The following is a 14588-nucleotide window of genomic DNA, read 5'->3' on the forward strand; positions in this document are numbered from 1 at the left end:
TGTTTGTCATCCGCCCACGTGCGCGATTTTGTTTGTACCCTTTGTTCGTTTTTTTGTCTTAAGTGTTTTAAATTAAACCATATTTCCTCACTCCATGCCTGCCTCCTTCTCTGCATCTTGGGGTTCGTCATAAACCAAAAAGACCATATGTTTTTTTAACCGATTTCCGAACTCTAAAAGGGTGAATTTGGCAATTTAAACGCCTTTCAATTGTTCGCTGTCGGAGCGATGACCTTTCACCCGTGACGTCACAACATGAAGCAAACCTCCATTTTCTCAAACACATTACACCCACCAAGTCCAATCAGCTCTGTTATTTTCTGTTCTTCGGTACCTTGGAGACATTATGCCTCGTCGGTGTGTTGTCGGAGGGTGTAACAACACGAACAGGGACGGATTCAAGTTGACTTACGTGGAGTGTGCTAATCAGACATATCAATGATCACGGCATGCTAATCGATGCTAACATGCTATTTAGGCTAGCTGTATGTACATATTGCATCATTATGCCTCATTTGTAGCTATATTTGCATCTAGCCTTTCCCTCCACTCACATTCAATGCCAAACAAACACATACCAATCGACGGATTCAAGTTGCACCAGTGGTCAAAAGATGCGAAAGTCCCTCGTTTGTTCTGCACACTTTACCGACGACAGCTAAGCTACAACAGAGATGGCAAGAATGTGTGGATATCCTGCGACACTCAAAGCAGATGCATTTCCAACGACAAAGTCAACGAAATCACAAAGGGGAGTTTTGTTGATGTTATTGACTTTTGTGCTAATCAGACACATTTGCGCACGGCATGACTGCGAGCTAATCGATGCTAACATGCTATTTAGGCTAGCTGTATGTACATAGTGCATCATTATGCCTCATTTGTAGCTATATTTGCATCTAGCCTTTCCCTCCACCCACATTTAATGCCAAACAAACACATACCAATCGATGGATTCAAGTTGCACCAGTGGCCAAAAGATGCGAAAGTCCCTCGTTTGTCCTGCACACTTTACCGACGACAGCTAAGCTACAACAGAGATGGCAAGAATGTGTGGATATCCTGCGACACTCAAAGCAGATGCATTTCCAACGACAAAGTCAACAAAATGACAAAGGGGAGTTTTGTTGATGTTATTGACTTTTGTGCTAATCAGACATATTTGCGCACGGCATGACTGCAAGCTAATCGATGCTAACATGCTATTTAGGCGAGCTGTATGTACATAGTGCAGCATTATGCCTCATTTGTAGCTATATTTGCATCCAGCCTTTCCCTCCACCCACATTTAATGCCAAACAAACACATACCAATCGACGGATTCAAGTTGCACCAGTGGCCAAAAGATGCGAAAGTCCCTCGTTTGTTCTGCACACTTTACCGACGACAGCTAAGCTACAACAGAGATGGCAAGAATGTGTGGATATCCTGCGACACTCAAAGCAGATGCATTTCCAACGACAAAGTCAACAAAATGACAAAGGGGAGTTTTGTTGATGTTATTGACTTTTGTGCTAATCAGACATATTTGCACACGGCATGACTACAAGCTAATTGATGCTAACATGCTATTTAGGCGAGCTGTATGTACATATTGCATCATTATGCCTCATTTGTAGCTATATTTGCATCCAGCCTTTCCCTCCACCCACATTTAATGCCAAACAAACACATACCAATCGACGGATTCAAGTTGCACCAGTGGCCAAAAGATGCGAAAGTCCCTCGTTTGTTCTGCACACTTTACCGACGACAGCTAAGCTACAACAGAGATGGCAAGAATGTGTAGATATCCTGCGACACGCAAAGCAGATGCATTTCCAACGACAAAGTCAACGAAATCACAAAGGGGAGTTTTGTTGATGTTATTGACTTTTGTGCTAATCAGACATATTTGCGCACGGCATGACTGCAAGCCAATCGATGCTAACATGCTATTTAGGCTAGCTGTATGTACATAGTGCATCACCATGCCTCATTTGTAGCTATATTTGCATCCAGCCTTTCCCTCCACCCACATTTAACGCCAAACAAACACATACCAATCGTTGGTTAGAAGGCGATCGCCGAATTAGTCCGCGCTACCTCATTAGCTTCAGTTTCTTCTTCCATTTCGTTTTCGCTATTTGCAACTCCAACCATCCGTTTCAATACATGCGTAATCTGTTGAATGGCTTGCGCCGCTGAAATCCGAGTCTGAATCCGAGCTACTATGCTATACCTTTCTGTACTATCCGCCATGTTTGTTTCTGGTGGCTTCACGCAGTGACGTCACAGGATAATGGACGGGTGGATATAACGTCGGTTAAAATCAGGCACGTTGAAGCCGTTTTTCGGGATATTGCGTGATGGGTAAAATTTGGAGAAAAACGTCGAAAAATAAAATAAGCCACTGGGAATTGATTTTAATTGGTTTTAACCATTCAGAAATTGTGATAATGTTCCCCTTTAACAAGAAAAATGAGAATAGAATTGTAATGATTGACAAAAATACCTTTGTATTATTTCAGTGTCGCCCTAATAGAAGATGGAACAATTAAAAAGTGACCTGGTTTTTGTGGACTGACTCCTCTCACCGCCCAACTGCATACAAAGAAGATAAATATTAGTATGATCAAACTTTTAGCACTCATGAGGAAAAAGGCACAAACAACTTCTACCTTTTAAGACTCTAAACAATAAAACGGGTTTACTGGGCCGTTAGCCAGGCATCAAGTTAGTCTTTTATTGTGAAAAGCACAGTACTGTATTTCATGGTTCACAGTGATTTCCCCCTCACAGGAAGTCCCCCCGGAAAGGAAGTGACGGAAGATCCTGTTGCTGCCAGCGCCAACGCAGTCGGGCCAGCGGGGCGTCCTTGGGGTTCTTGAACTCGCTAAAGCTCAGCCGGTTGAGGATGTCGTAAACTCCTGCACGGGCGGCGACCTGTCGCACACACACACACACACACACACACACACACACACGCACACACACACACACACACACACACACACACACACACACACACATGCACACACGCACATACACACACGCACACAGCGACGTCAGCAACGTAAACACACATTGAAATGTATTATTGTGTGAATGCTCCAAAGCAGGGGTCACCGCTGGCCTGTTCTAAAAATAGCTCAAATAGCAGCACTTACCAGTGAGCTGCCTCTATTTTTTAAATTGTATTTATTTACTAGCAAGCTGGTCTCGCTTTGCTGGACATTTTTAATTCTAACAGAGACAAAACTCAAATAGAATTTGAAAATCCAAGAAAATATTTTAAGCGCTTGCTCTTCACTTGTTTGAATACATTATTTTATTTTTTTACTTTGCTTCTTATAACTTTCAGAAAGACAATTTTAGAGAAAAAATACAACCTTAAAAATGATTTAAAGATTTTTAAACACACATACCATTTTACCTTTTAAATTAGTTCTTCTTCTTTCCTGACAATTTAAATCAATGTTCAAGTAAATTTATTTTTTTATTGTAAAGAATAATAAATACATTTTAATTTAAGTCTTCATTTTAGCTTCTGTTTTTTCGACGAAGAATATTTGTGAACTATTTCTTCAAACTTATTATGATTAAAATTCCCCCCAAATTATTCTGGCAATCTAAAAAAATCTTTAGAATCAAATTTAAATCTTATTTCAAATTCTTTTGAATTTCTTTTAAAATTTTTGTTCTGGAAAATCTAGAAGAAATAATGATTTGTCTTTGTTAGAAATATAGCTTGGTCCAATTTGTTATATATTCTAACAAAGTGCAGATTGGATTTTAACCTATTTCAAACATGTCATCAAAATTCTAAAATTAATCGTCATCGGGAAAATTTACTAATGATTCGAATTAGTTAGTTTTTCTATTCTTTTTTACGGTTGAATTTTGAATTTTAAAGAGTCGAAATTGAAGATAAACTATGTTTCAAAATTGTATTTTCATTTTTCCCTGTTTTCTCCTCTTTTAAACCTTTCAATTAAGTGTTTTTTTCATCATTCTTCATTTTAGCTTCTGTTTTTTCAACAAAGAATATTTGTGAACTATTTCTTCAAACTTATTATGATTAAAATTCCCCCGCTTGACATCCATTGCTTTCGGTCCCCTAGAGGGGGGGGGGGGGGGGGGGGGGGGAGGGGAGGGGGGGGTTGCCCACATCTGAGGTCCTCTCCAAGGTTTCTCATAGTCAGCATTGTCACTGGCGTCCCACTGGATGTGAATTCTCCCTGCCCACTGGGTGTGAGTTTTCCTTGCCCTTTTGTGGGTTCTTCCGAGGATGTTGTAGTCGTAATGATTTGTGCAGTCCTTTGAGACATTTGTCATTTGGGGCTATATAAATAAACATTGATTGATTGATTGATTTAAGCCTGCCCTTGTTTGTCATTCGTTCTCGCGATGTCTAATTTGCTATTTCATGCAACAGGTGACGTCGCTATCCCCGCTTGTGGCAAAGATTTTTGTGTATTTTAGCTTCCACGCTATTCCCTCTTTTGTTTATTTCCCCTAGCTCACATGCTAGCGCCTTTCGTTCTTTCTAGCTCACCTGCTAGTTCTGTTGGTTTGTCTCTAGTGCCTTTGTGCAAGTATTTTTTTTTTTTAGTTTTTTCTGCAGTGTTTAATAAATCATCATTCTTACCTTCACGCTGTGTCTTATTTGACTGCATCAACGAGAGAACGCGCCCGCATCCCCACAATGCCAACCAAGCGTCGCAGTAAACATAGTTTCAATGGAATATAACCTGCGGAGGCACTTTCCAAAGAAACATCCACGTTTTGCGGGCCCCTGAGACCTTGGGCTCCTGAAACTAGTTGACCTCTAAAACCTCAACCAAATGAAACAGGAGAAGATATTCAAACATATAAATATGTGAAGTGAATTATATTTATATAGCGCTTTTCTCTAGTGACTCAAAGCGCTTTACATAGTGAAACCCAATATCTAAGTTACATTTCAACCAGTGTGGGTGCTACTGGGAGCAGGTGGGTAAAGTGTCTTGCCCAAGGACACAACGGCAGTGACTAGGATGGCTGAAGCGGGAATCGAACCTGCAACCCTCAAGTTGCTGGCACGGCCACTCTACCAACCGAGCTATACCGCCCCAATAATATGGCTCTTGAGAAGGAAGTATAATCTGGTTTTTTATGATCAATTCATTAAATAAAACGTGGTTGAAGGATTTCCGTGGGTGTATAAGATCTTTTAAGCACATTCAACAGTATCTTGATCATATTTGGAATTTGGAAAAATTTTACTGTCTAAAGGGTGGAATGTGTTTTTTTATTTTTAAATATGCTGGATAGTTGCAGGACCTTGCAGCGGAAAAGAGAAGAATCGTAATATGAAATAAGTAACATTTCAAACACGCTACAGACGGAAAGCCACTGTTGAAAAACGAGTTTCCTAACTTGGGCATATTTGCCAAGCTGAGGACGAGGAGGGCAATGGCAGGATTCAAGCAAGGGGGCGGGACCATGTCCAGTCACGGTCATGTCGTGCCTGTCAAACCTCGACTGGACTTATGCGAGGAAACGCCACGCACAACCAGAAACATCTGGCCGTGAAGTCAAAAACAACGCAAAGGCCAGACACCGGGATTAAAAGCCGTGTTAAAAGGGTCACAGCTTGCTCGATTTAGTCCGCGGAAAAAGACTCAAGTACACACAAAAAGGGAGACGTGTGTAAAAGTTGCCTTGCGGAGAATAAAAACTAAACAGAGACATCAGTGTACCGTATTTTCCAGTCTATAAGCAATATAAGCGTGTTTTGTACTCAACAAATAGTGTTATTGTTTGTGCTACGGCGCCATCTTTTGGACCTGTTTTCTCACTGCAGGTGCTGCTTGTTAAAAATGTACTTCCCGTTTTGCGCCTTGAACTGGAAGTATCAATCAATCAATCAATCAATGTTTACTTATATAGCCCTAAATCACTAGTGTCTCAAAGGGCTGCACAAACCACTACGACATCCTCGGTAGGCCCACATAAGGGCAAGGAAAACTCACACCCAGTGGGACGTCGGTGACAATGATGACTATGAGAACATGATACTGATGATACTGATGACTATGAGAACATATGAGAACATGATACTGTGAAAGATCAATCCATAATGGATCCAACACAGTCGCGAGAGTCCAGTCCAAAGCGGATCCAACACAGCAGCGAGAGTCCCGTTCACAGCGGAGCCAGCAGGAAACCATCCCAAGCGGAGGCGGATCAGCAGCGCAGAGATGTCCCCAGCCGATACACAGGCGAGCAGTACATGGCCACCGGATCGGACCGGACTCCCTCCACAAAGAAGAGTGGGACATAGAAGAAAAAGAAAAGAAACGGCAGATCAACTGGTCTAAAAAGGGAGTCTATTTAAAGGCTAGAGTACACAAATGAGTTTTAAGGTGAGACTTAAATGCTTCTACTGAGGTGGCATCTCGAACTGTTACCGGGAGGGCATTCCAGAGTACTGGAGCCCGAAATGAAAAAGCTCTACAGCCCGCAGACTTTTTTTGGGCTTTGGGAATCACTAATAAGCCGGAGTCCTTTGAACGCAGATTTCTTGCCGGGACATATGGTACAATACAATCGGCAAGATAGGATGGAGCTAGACCGTGTAGTATTTCATACGTAAGTAGTAAAACCTTAAAGTCACATCTTAAGTGCACAGGAAGCCAGTGCAGGTGAGCCAGTACAGGTATATATGTATGTATATATGTATATAAAGGTATATACAGTATAGGTATATATGTATGTATATATGTATATAAAGGTATATACAGTACAGGCGTAATGTGATCAAACTTTCTTGTTCTTGTCAAAAGTCTAGCAGCCGCATTTTGTACCAACTGTAATCTTTTAATGCTAGACATGGGGAGACCCGAAAATATATATCCTGTTGCGGGAGGGTGGGGGGCCGTGGGTCGCAGCTTGCTGCGAGGCTTGTTCTCCCAGGATGCAAACAGACCATGAATTGATTAACGTGGATCCCGACTTAAACAAGTTGAAAAACTTATTCGGGTGTTACCATTTAGGGGTCAATTGTACGGAATATCTACCGTACTGTGCAATCTACTAATAAAAGTATCAATCAATCAATCAATCAAAGACTATTCCGGGGAGGTCTTGAAGGTAGGAACATATTTAATACAAACCCCGTTTCCATATGAGTTGGGAAATTGTTTTTGGAAATATTCGACATCGTGTCATCCGGATCAAAGGGGAAGTGAACCATCCAGATTGTTATCGACGCAAAGTTCAAAAGCCAGCATCTGTGATGGTATGGGGGTGCATTAGTGCCCAAGGCATGGGTAACTTACTACATCTGTGAAGGCACCATTAATGGAACAACATGTGCTGCCATCTAAGCGCCGTCTTTTTCATGGACGCCCCTGATTATTTTAGTAAGACACATTCAGCAGGTGTTACAACAGCGTGGCTGTGTAAAAAATTAAAGAGTGCGGGTACTTTCCTTGCCCGCCTGCAGTCCAGACCTGTCTCCCATCGAAAATGTGTGGCGCATTATGAAACGTAAAATACGACAACGGACTGTTGAACGACTGAAGCTCTACATAAAACAAGAATGGGCAAGAATTCCACTTTATTTTTTCCAATCATTTTGGAACATGCAAGTGTACTTCTTCTTCTTACTCGTCGTCGCCATTACTCGTTCTTCTGCTTGGTCTCAGTTATGTTTTTGATCATTACTACTTGCCGTATTTTTGAAGCAATGCATGATGGGAATCCGGATGTTGTGGTGTCAGTGTACTAGCATGCCGGCTGGAATAAACACACGCTGAGAAATAGCTCCGTGCCTGCCTACTTTATGGGTTATAGATAAAGCTATGGATAACGGAGACATATAGAATTAATCTCCTTTTCAGGTGAGAGAGGACGATAAAGGCAGTGCATTTAAGGCACGACCCCAATATTATTGTATGGGTGGAAATCGGGAGATTTTCGGGAGGGAAACTGAAACTTAGGAGTCTCAAGGGAAAATCGGGAGGGTTGGCAAATATGTTGCTTTGTATTTCGTTTACTTACTTATTAAAAGAAATACAAACTACTATTGTCTGTTTATTTGCATAGTAACAGTATGGAAATATATTGTGCCACTTATCCAAACGTTTTGTATAAACGACCCTGAACTGTCAAATGCGGTGGAAACACAAACCACACACTTCTGCAGGAACCTTTAATTGCAGAACTTGTTTTGTGACAACAAACAATAAACCTAGCAACATTCCAGAAGAAAGTTAATTTGTATTTAAAATATTATTTTACATGTTTTTTGCTTAGCTTTTGTTTCCCAGAGCATTCATAAAAAAAAAACATGCACATACGTCCCAGTTAATTACACGCATTTACTGCTTTATTGTGACAGAAAGATTGCAGTCTTGCCGTAGCAGCTATTGTAGCTAAGCAACCTTCTTTTACCGCAGCTATGTGGAGGTTCATCTTTATTCTAATGGTAAGCAGCTTCCTCTGGGGCTTAAGCCCTAGAAGGCGCAGAACGTTTCGACGGTTCAAATAAACACATTTTCTCACAAAAACACAAGCTGAGGTACAGTAAACAAAGCTGACAGGAGGCGGAGTGTTGTCCACCAATCACAGAGCTCCGTGATTGGTGGACAATGTCACGTGTGCAAAGGCTTCACTGCTGCAGGCAATCGAGAGCTGGTATTATCAAATAGAGCGCAATTTAAGTGGAACTCAGACACTTGGATCAATATTACACCTTTGGAGACAACTAATGAATTTTGTATTTAGCTTTGCACATTTTTTTTTCTTGGAGGAAGAAGGCACTGTGAATGAAACGCTTAACAAGCGTTACATATGCGCCCCTTGGGTCATTAAAGCCCTAGCTTAGGGCATGGGTGTCAAACTCTGGCCCGCGCCCTTAAGGGAATAATAAATTAACATTAGAGCTGGCCCGCCGGTATTATACAGTGGCGGTGCCGCTGTATCGCCGCAATCAACGCTAATTCTCATACTTGCCAACCCTCCCGACCTTTCCAGGAGAATCACAAATTTCAGTCCCCCTAACAGCGTAATATATGCGGCTTCTACACACACACACAAGTGAATGCAAGGCATACTTGGTCAACAGCCATACACGTCACACTGCGGGTGGCCGTATAAACACTGTTACACCACACTGTGAACCCACACCAAACAAGAATGACAAACACATATCGGGAGAACATCTGCACCGTAACACAACGGAACAAATACCCAGAATCCCATGCAGCACTAACTCTTCCGGGACGCTACAATATACAACATCGCTACCAAGAAAACTCGATTTTGCATGTCACTATAAAGTTATATAAGCCTTGCTTGTTGAATATTCAATGCAAAACTTGTTTGGGTCCCTATTGAAAGGTTCATTTGTTCAACTTTGGCCCGCGGCTTTGTTCAGTTTTACATTTTGGCCCACTCTGTATTTGAGTTTGACACCCCTGGCTTAGGGGTTCTCAACCGTTCGAACTAAGGGCCCAAACCTTTCCACTGCAGAGGGGACCCACTCAAATGTTGACACTGAATTAGTAATCTTACACTTGATTTTAATGATACTCAATAATTATATCAAACATACTACCAGGTTAACAGGTTATATCTTGTTTAATGTGGTATTCCCAAAGATTATTTATTATTATTATTACAAACCCTGTTTCCATATGAGTTGGGAAATTGTGTTGGATGTAAATATAAACAGAATACAATGATTTGCAAATCCTTTTCAACCCATATTCAGTTGAATGGACTACAAAGACAAGATATGTTCAAACTCATAAACTTTTTTTTTGTGCAAATAATAATTTGAAATGTGGACTCGTCAGACCCCAGAACACTTTTCTACTTTGCATCAGTCCATATTAGATGATCTTGGGCCCAGAGAAGCCGGCGGCGTTTCTGGATGTTGTTGATAAATGGCTTTCGCTTTGCATAGTAGAGCTTTAACTTGCACTTACAGATGTGGAGACAAACTGTATTTAGTGACAGTGGTTTTCTGAAGTGTTCCTGAGCCCATGTGGTGATATCCTTTAGCGATTGATGTCGATTTTTGATACAGTGCCAGGGATCGAAGGTCAAGGTCATTCAATGTTGGTTTCCGGCCATGCCGCTTACGTGGAGTGATTTCTCCAGATTCTCTGAACCTTTTGATGATATTTTGGACCATAGATGTTGAAATACATACATTTTTTGCAATTGCAATTTGAGAAATTTGTTCTTAAACTGTTTGACTATTTGCTCACGCAGTTGTGGACAAAGGGGTGTACCTCGCCCCATCCTTTCTTGTGAAAGACTGAGCATTTTTTGGGAAGCTGTTTTTATACCCAATCATGGCACCCACCTGTTCCCAATTAGCCTGCACACCTGTGGGATGTTCCAAATAAGTGTTTGATGAGCATTCCTCAACTTTATCAGTATGTATTGCCACCTTTCCCAACTTCTTTGTCACGTGTTGCTGGCATCAAATTCTAAAGTTAATGATTATTTGGAAAAAAAAAAAAAAAAGTTTATCAGTTTGAACATCAAATTTGTAGCACATTCAACTGAATATGGCTTGAAAAGGATTTGCAAATCATTGTATTCCGTTTATATTTACATCTAACACCATTTCCCAACTCATATGAAAACGGGGTTTGTATTATTATTATCAAAACTTCGGTCAGGCTGATTACAAAAAAAAAAATACTAACCAAATATACTCCAAAAGAAATGATTAAAAAAAAGGATGAAATATACATTTACATGCAACTATGCAGTGCTAAAATAAAGAAATTCTAATTAAATTAATAATAAAAAATAATAATATACATATTTTTTATTTAACCTTTATTTAACCAGGAAAAATCCCACAGAGAATAAAAACCTCTTTTTCAAGGGAGTCCTGGCCAAGAGTCAGCTGAGTTACACATAAAATGACATTCACATTACACAATAAAATGACAGGATGGACATCAAATAAAACAGTTACAGATTTTTAGATTTTAAAGTAGAGCTGGGCGATATATTGATATACTCGATATATCACGTGTTTATCTCTGTGCGATATAGAAAATAACTATATCGTGATATTCGAGTATACGTTCTCACGCAGTTGCTTTTAGCTGCTGGCATTACAATACAGGCTCTTACCACTCTTCCTTGTCTCTCCTTCTCACAGACATAAAAAACAAGCGCACCTTCTTACATACGTCACATACGTATACGCCCTCGCGGAGCAGAGAGGTAGTGGCATGGGTAACGTTTGCTGTGATGCGAGTGGTAATACGAGAGAAAGAAGGTGCAAATCTGGTAACAAATGAAGGAAGACTTCATTTCCAAGAAAAACAGCAGGGGGTCCATCGTCTGGCGGTGGTTTGGCTTCAAGCGGGAATATGTCGAACAGACAACCGTAATTTGTCAAGTGTGGGGCAAAAGCGTTGCTACAAAAAATAGCATTACTGCTATAATGTAGCATCATTTGAAAAGTCACCTGCTAGAGAATGAAGAGTGTTTACTCCGCATGTCAACATCTCCATGCGGGGCCATACCAACAAAATGCCGAGGCAAACATTTCCACATCAACACCGTATGAAAAAAATAGTGAACAACATAAGGAGATAACGTCTGCAGTAACCCACCACATAGCAATTTGATTTCATATTATGCAACTCATTTTTATTTGGAAGTTATTGAAAGATCTTGTGTGACATCATGCACAAAAATGCACTTTATTTGTTTTAAACTGTTGTAGTGGCATTCTGTATAAAAAGTACACTTTAATTTAGTGTTGTTTTGATATGTCATCTTAGTGACATCATGCACTAAAGTGCACTTTATTTGTTTTAAACTGTTGTAGTGGCGTTCTGTATAAAAAGTACACTTTAATTTAGTGTTGTTTTGATATGTCATCTTAGTGACATCATGCACTAAAGTGCACTTTATTTGTTTTAAACTGTTGTAGTGGCATTCTGTATAAAAAGTACACTTTAATTTAGTGTTGTTTTGATATGTCATCTTAGTGACATCATGCACTAAAGTGCACTTTATTTGTTTTAAACTGTTGTAGTGGCATTTTGTATAAAAAGTACACTTTAATTTAGTGTTGTTTTGATATGTCATCTTAGTGACATCATGCACAAAAGTGCACTTTATTTGTTTTAAACTGTTGTAGTGGCATTCTGTATAAAAAGTACACTTTAATTTAGTGTTGTTTTGATATGTCATCTTAGTGACATCATGCACTAAAGTGCACTTTATTTGTTTTAAACTGTTGTAGTGGCATTCTGTATAAAAAGTACACTTTAATCTAGTGTTGTTTTGATATGTCATCTTAGTGACATCATGCACAAAAGTGCACTTTATTTGTTTTAAACTGTTGTAGTGGCATTCTGTATAAAAAGTACACTTTAATTTAGTGTTGTTTTGATATGTCATCTTAGTGACATCATGCACTAAAGTGCACTTTATTTGTTTTAAACTGTTGTAGTGGCATTCTGTATAAAAAGTACACTTTAATCTAGTGTTGTTTTGATATGTCATCTTAGTGACATCATGCACAAAAGTGCACTTTATTTGTTTTAAACTGTTGTAGTGGCATTCTGTATAAAAAGTACACTTTAATTTAGTGTTGTTTTGATATGTCATCTTAGTGACATCATGCACTAAAGTGCACTTTATTTGTTTTAAACTGTTGTAGTGGCGTTCTGTATAAAAAGTACACTTTAATTTAGTGTTGTTTTGATATGTCATCTTAGTGACATCATGCACTAAAGTGCACTTTATTTGTTTTAAACTGTTGTAGTGGCATTCTGTATAAAAAGTACACTTTAATCTAGTGTTGTTTTGATATGTCATCTTAGTGACATCATGCACAAAAGTGCACTTTATTTGTTTTAAACTGTTGTAGTGGCATTCTGTATAAAAAGTACACTTTAATTTAGTGTTGTTTTGATATGTCATCTTAGTGACATCATGCACTAAAGTGCACTTTATTTGTTTTAAACTGTTGTAGTGGCGTTCTGTATAAAAAGTACACTTTAATTTAGTGTTGTTTTGATATGTCATCTTAGTGACATCATGCACTAAAGTGCACTTTATTTGTTTTAAACTATTGTAGTGGCATTCTGTATAAAAAGTACACTTTAATTCAGTGTTGTTTTGATATGTCATCTTAGTGACATCATGCACAAAAGTGCACTTTATTTGTTTTAAACTGTTGTAGTGGCGTTCGGGTCAAAAAGTGAACTTTAATTTAGTGTTGTTTTGATATGTCATCTTAGTGACATCATGCACAAAAGTGCACTTTATTTGTTTTAAACTGTTGTAGTGGCATTCTGTATAAAAAGTACACTTTAATTTAGTGTTGTTTTGATATGTCATCTTAGTGACATCATGCACTAAAGTGCACTTTATTTGTTTTAAACTGTTGTAGTGGCATTCTGTATAAAAAGTACACTTTAATCTAGTGTTGTTTTGATATGTCATCTTAGTGACATCATGCACAAAAGTGCACTTTATTTGTTTTAAACTGTTGTAGTGGCATTCTGTATAAAAAGTACACTTTAATTTAGTGTTGTTTTGATATGTCATCTTAGTGACATCATGCACTAAAGTGCACTTTATTTGTTTTAAACTGTTGTAGTGGCATTCTGTATAAAAAGTACACTTTAATCTAGTGTTGTTTTGATATGTCATCTTAGTGACATCATGCACAAAAGTGCACTTTATTTGTTTTAAACTGTTGTAGTGGCATTCTGTATAAAAAGTACACTTTAATTTAGTGTTGTTTTGATATGTCATCTTAGTGACATCATGCACTAAAGTGCACTTTATTTGTTTTAAACTGTTGTAGTGGCGTTCTGTATAAAAAGTACACTTTAATTTAGTGTTGTTTTGATATGTCATCTTAGTGACATCATGCACTAAAGTGCACTTTATTTGTTTTAAACTGTTGTAGTGGCATTCTGTATAAAAAGTACACTTTAATCTAGTGTTGTTTTGATATGTCATCTTAGTGACATCATGCACAAAAGTGCACTTTATTTGTTTTAAACTGTTGTAGTGGCATTCTGTATAAAAAGTACACTTTAATTTAGTGTTGTTTTGATATGTCATCTTAGTGACATCATGCACTAAAGTGCACTTTATTTGTTTTAAACTGTTGTAGTGGCGTTCTGTATAAAAAGTACACTTTAATTTAGTGTTGTTTTGATATGTCATCTTAGTGACATCATGCACTAAAGTGCACTTTATTTGTTTTAAACTATTGTAGTGGCATTCTGTATAAAAAGTACACTTTAATTCAGTGTTGTTTTGATATGTCATCTTAGTGACATCATGCACAAAAGTGCACTTTGTTTTAAACTGTTGTAGTGGCGTTCTGTATAAAAAGTACACTTTAATTTAGTGTTGTTTTGATATGTCATCTTAGTGACATCATGCACAAAAGTGCACTTTATTTGTTTTAAACTGTTGTAGTGGCATTCTGTATAAAAAGTACACTTTAATTTAGTGTTGTTTTGATATGTCATCTTAGTGACATCATGCACTAAAGTGCACTTTATTTGTTTTAAACTGTTGTAGTGGCATTCTGTATAAAAAGTACACTT

The 14588-nt window shown here is 38.6% G+C and overlaps 1 protein-coding gene across 3 annotated transcripts in view; it reads right to left on the reverse strand.

Annotated features, from left to right (window-relative positions):
• Positions 1-2478: 2478 nt before the first annotated feature.
• Positions 2479-14588, reverse strand: part of pald1a (phosphatase domain containing paladin 1a) — a 400383-nt gene continuing 388273 nt past the window's right edge. For all 3 annotated transcript variants that reach the window (XM_061909782.1, XM_061909781.1, XM_061909780.1), the window contains exon 20: positions 2479-2925. In XM_061909782.1, the coding sequence (XP_061765766.1) occupies positions 2776-2925 (150 nt within the window). In that variant the 3' untranslated portion in view covers positions 2479-2775. The remainder of the gene's footprint in view (positions 2926-14588) is intronic.

The sequence above is a fragment of the Nerophis ophidion genome, linkage group LG08 (genome assembly GCF_033978795.1).
Source record: "Nerophis ophidion isolate RoL-2023_Sa linkage group LG08, RoL_Noph_v1.0, whole genome shotgun sequence".
In the NCBI taxonomy this organism is placed as follows: domain Eukaryota; kingdom Metazoa; phylum Chordata; class Actinopteri; order Syngnathiformes; family Syngnathidae; genus Nerophis; species Nerophis ophidion.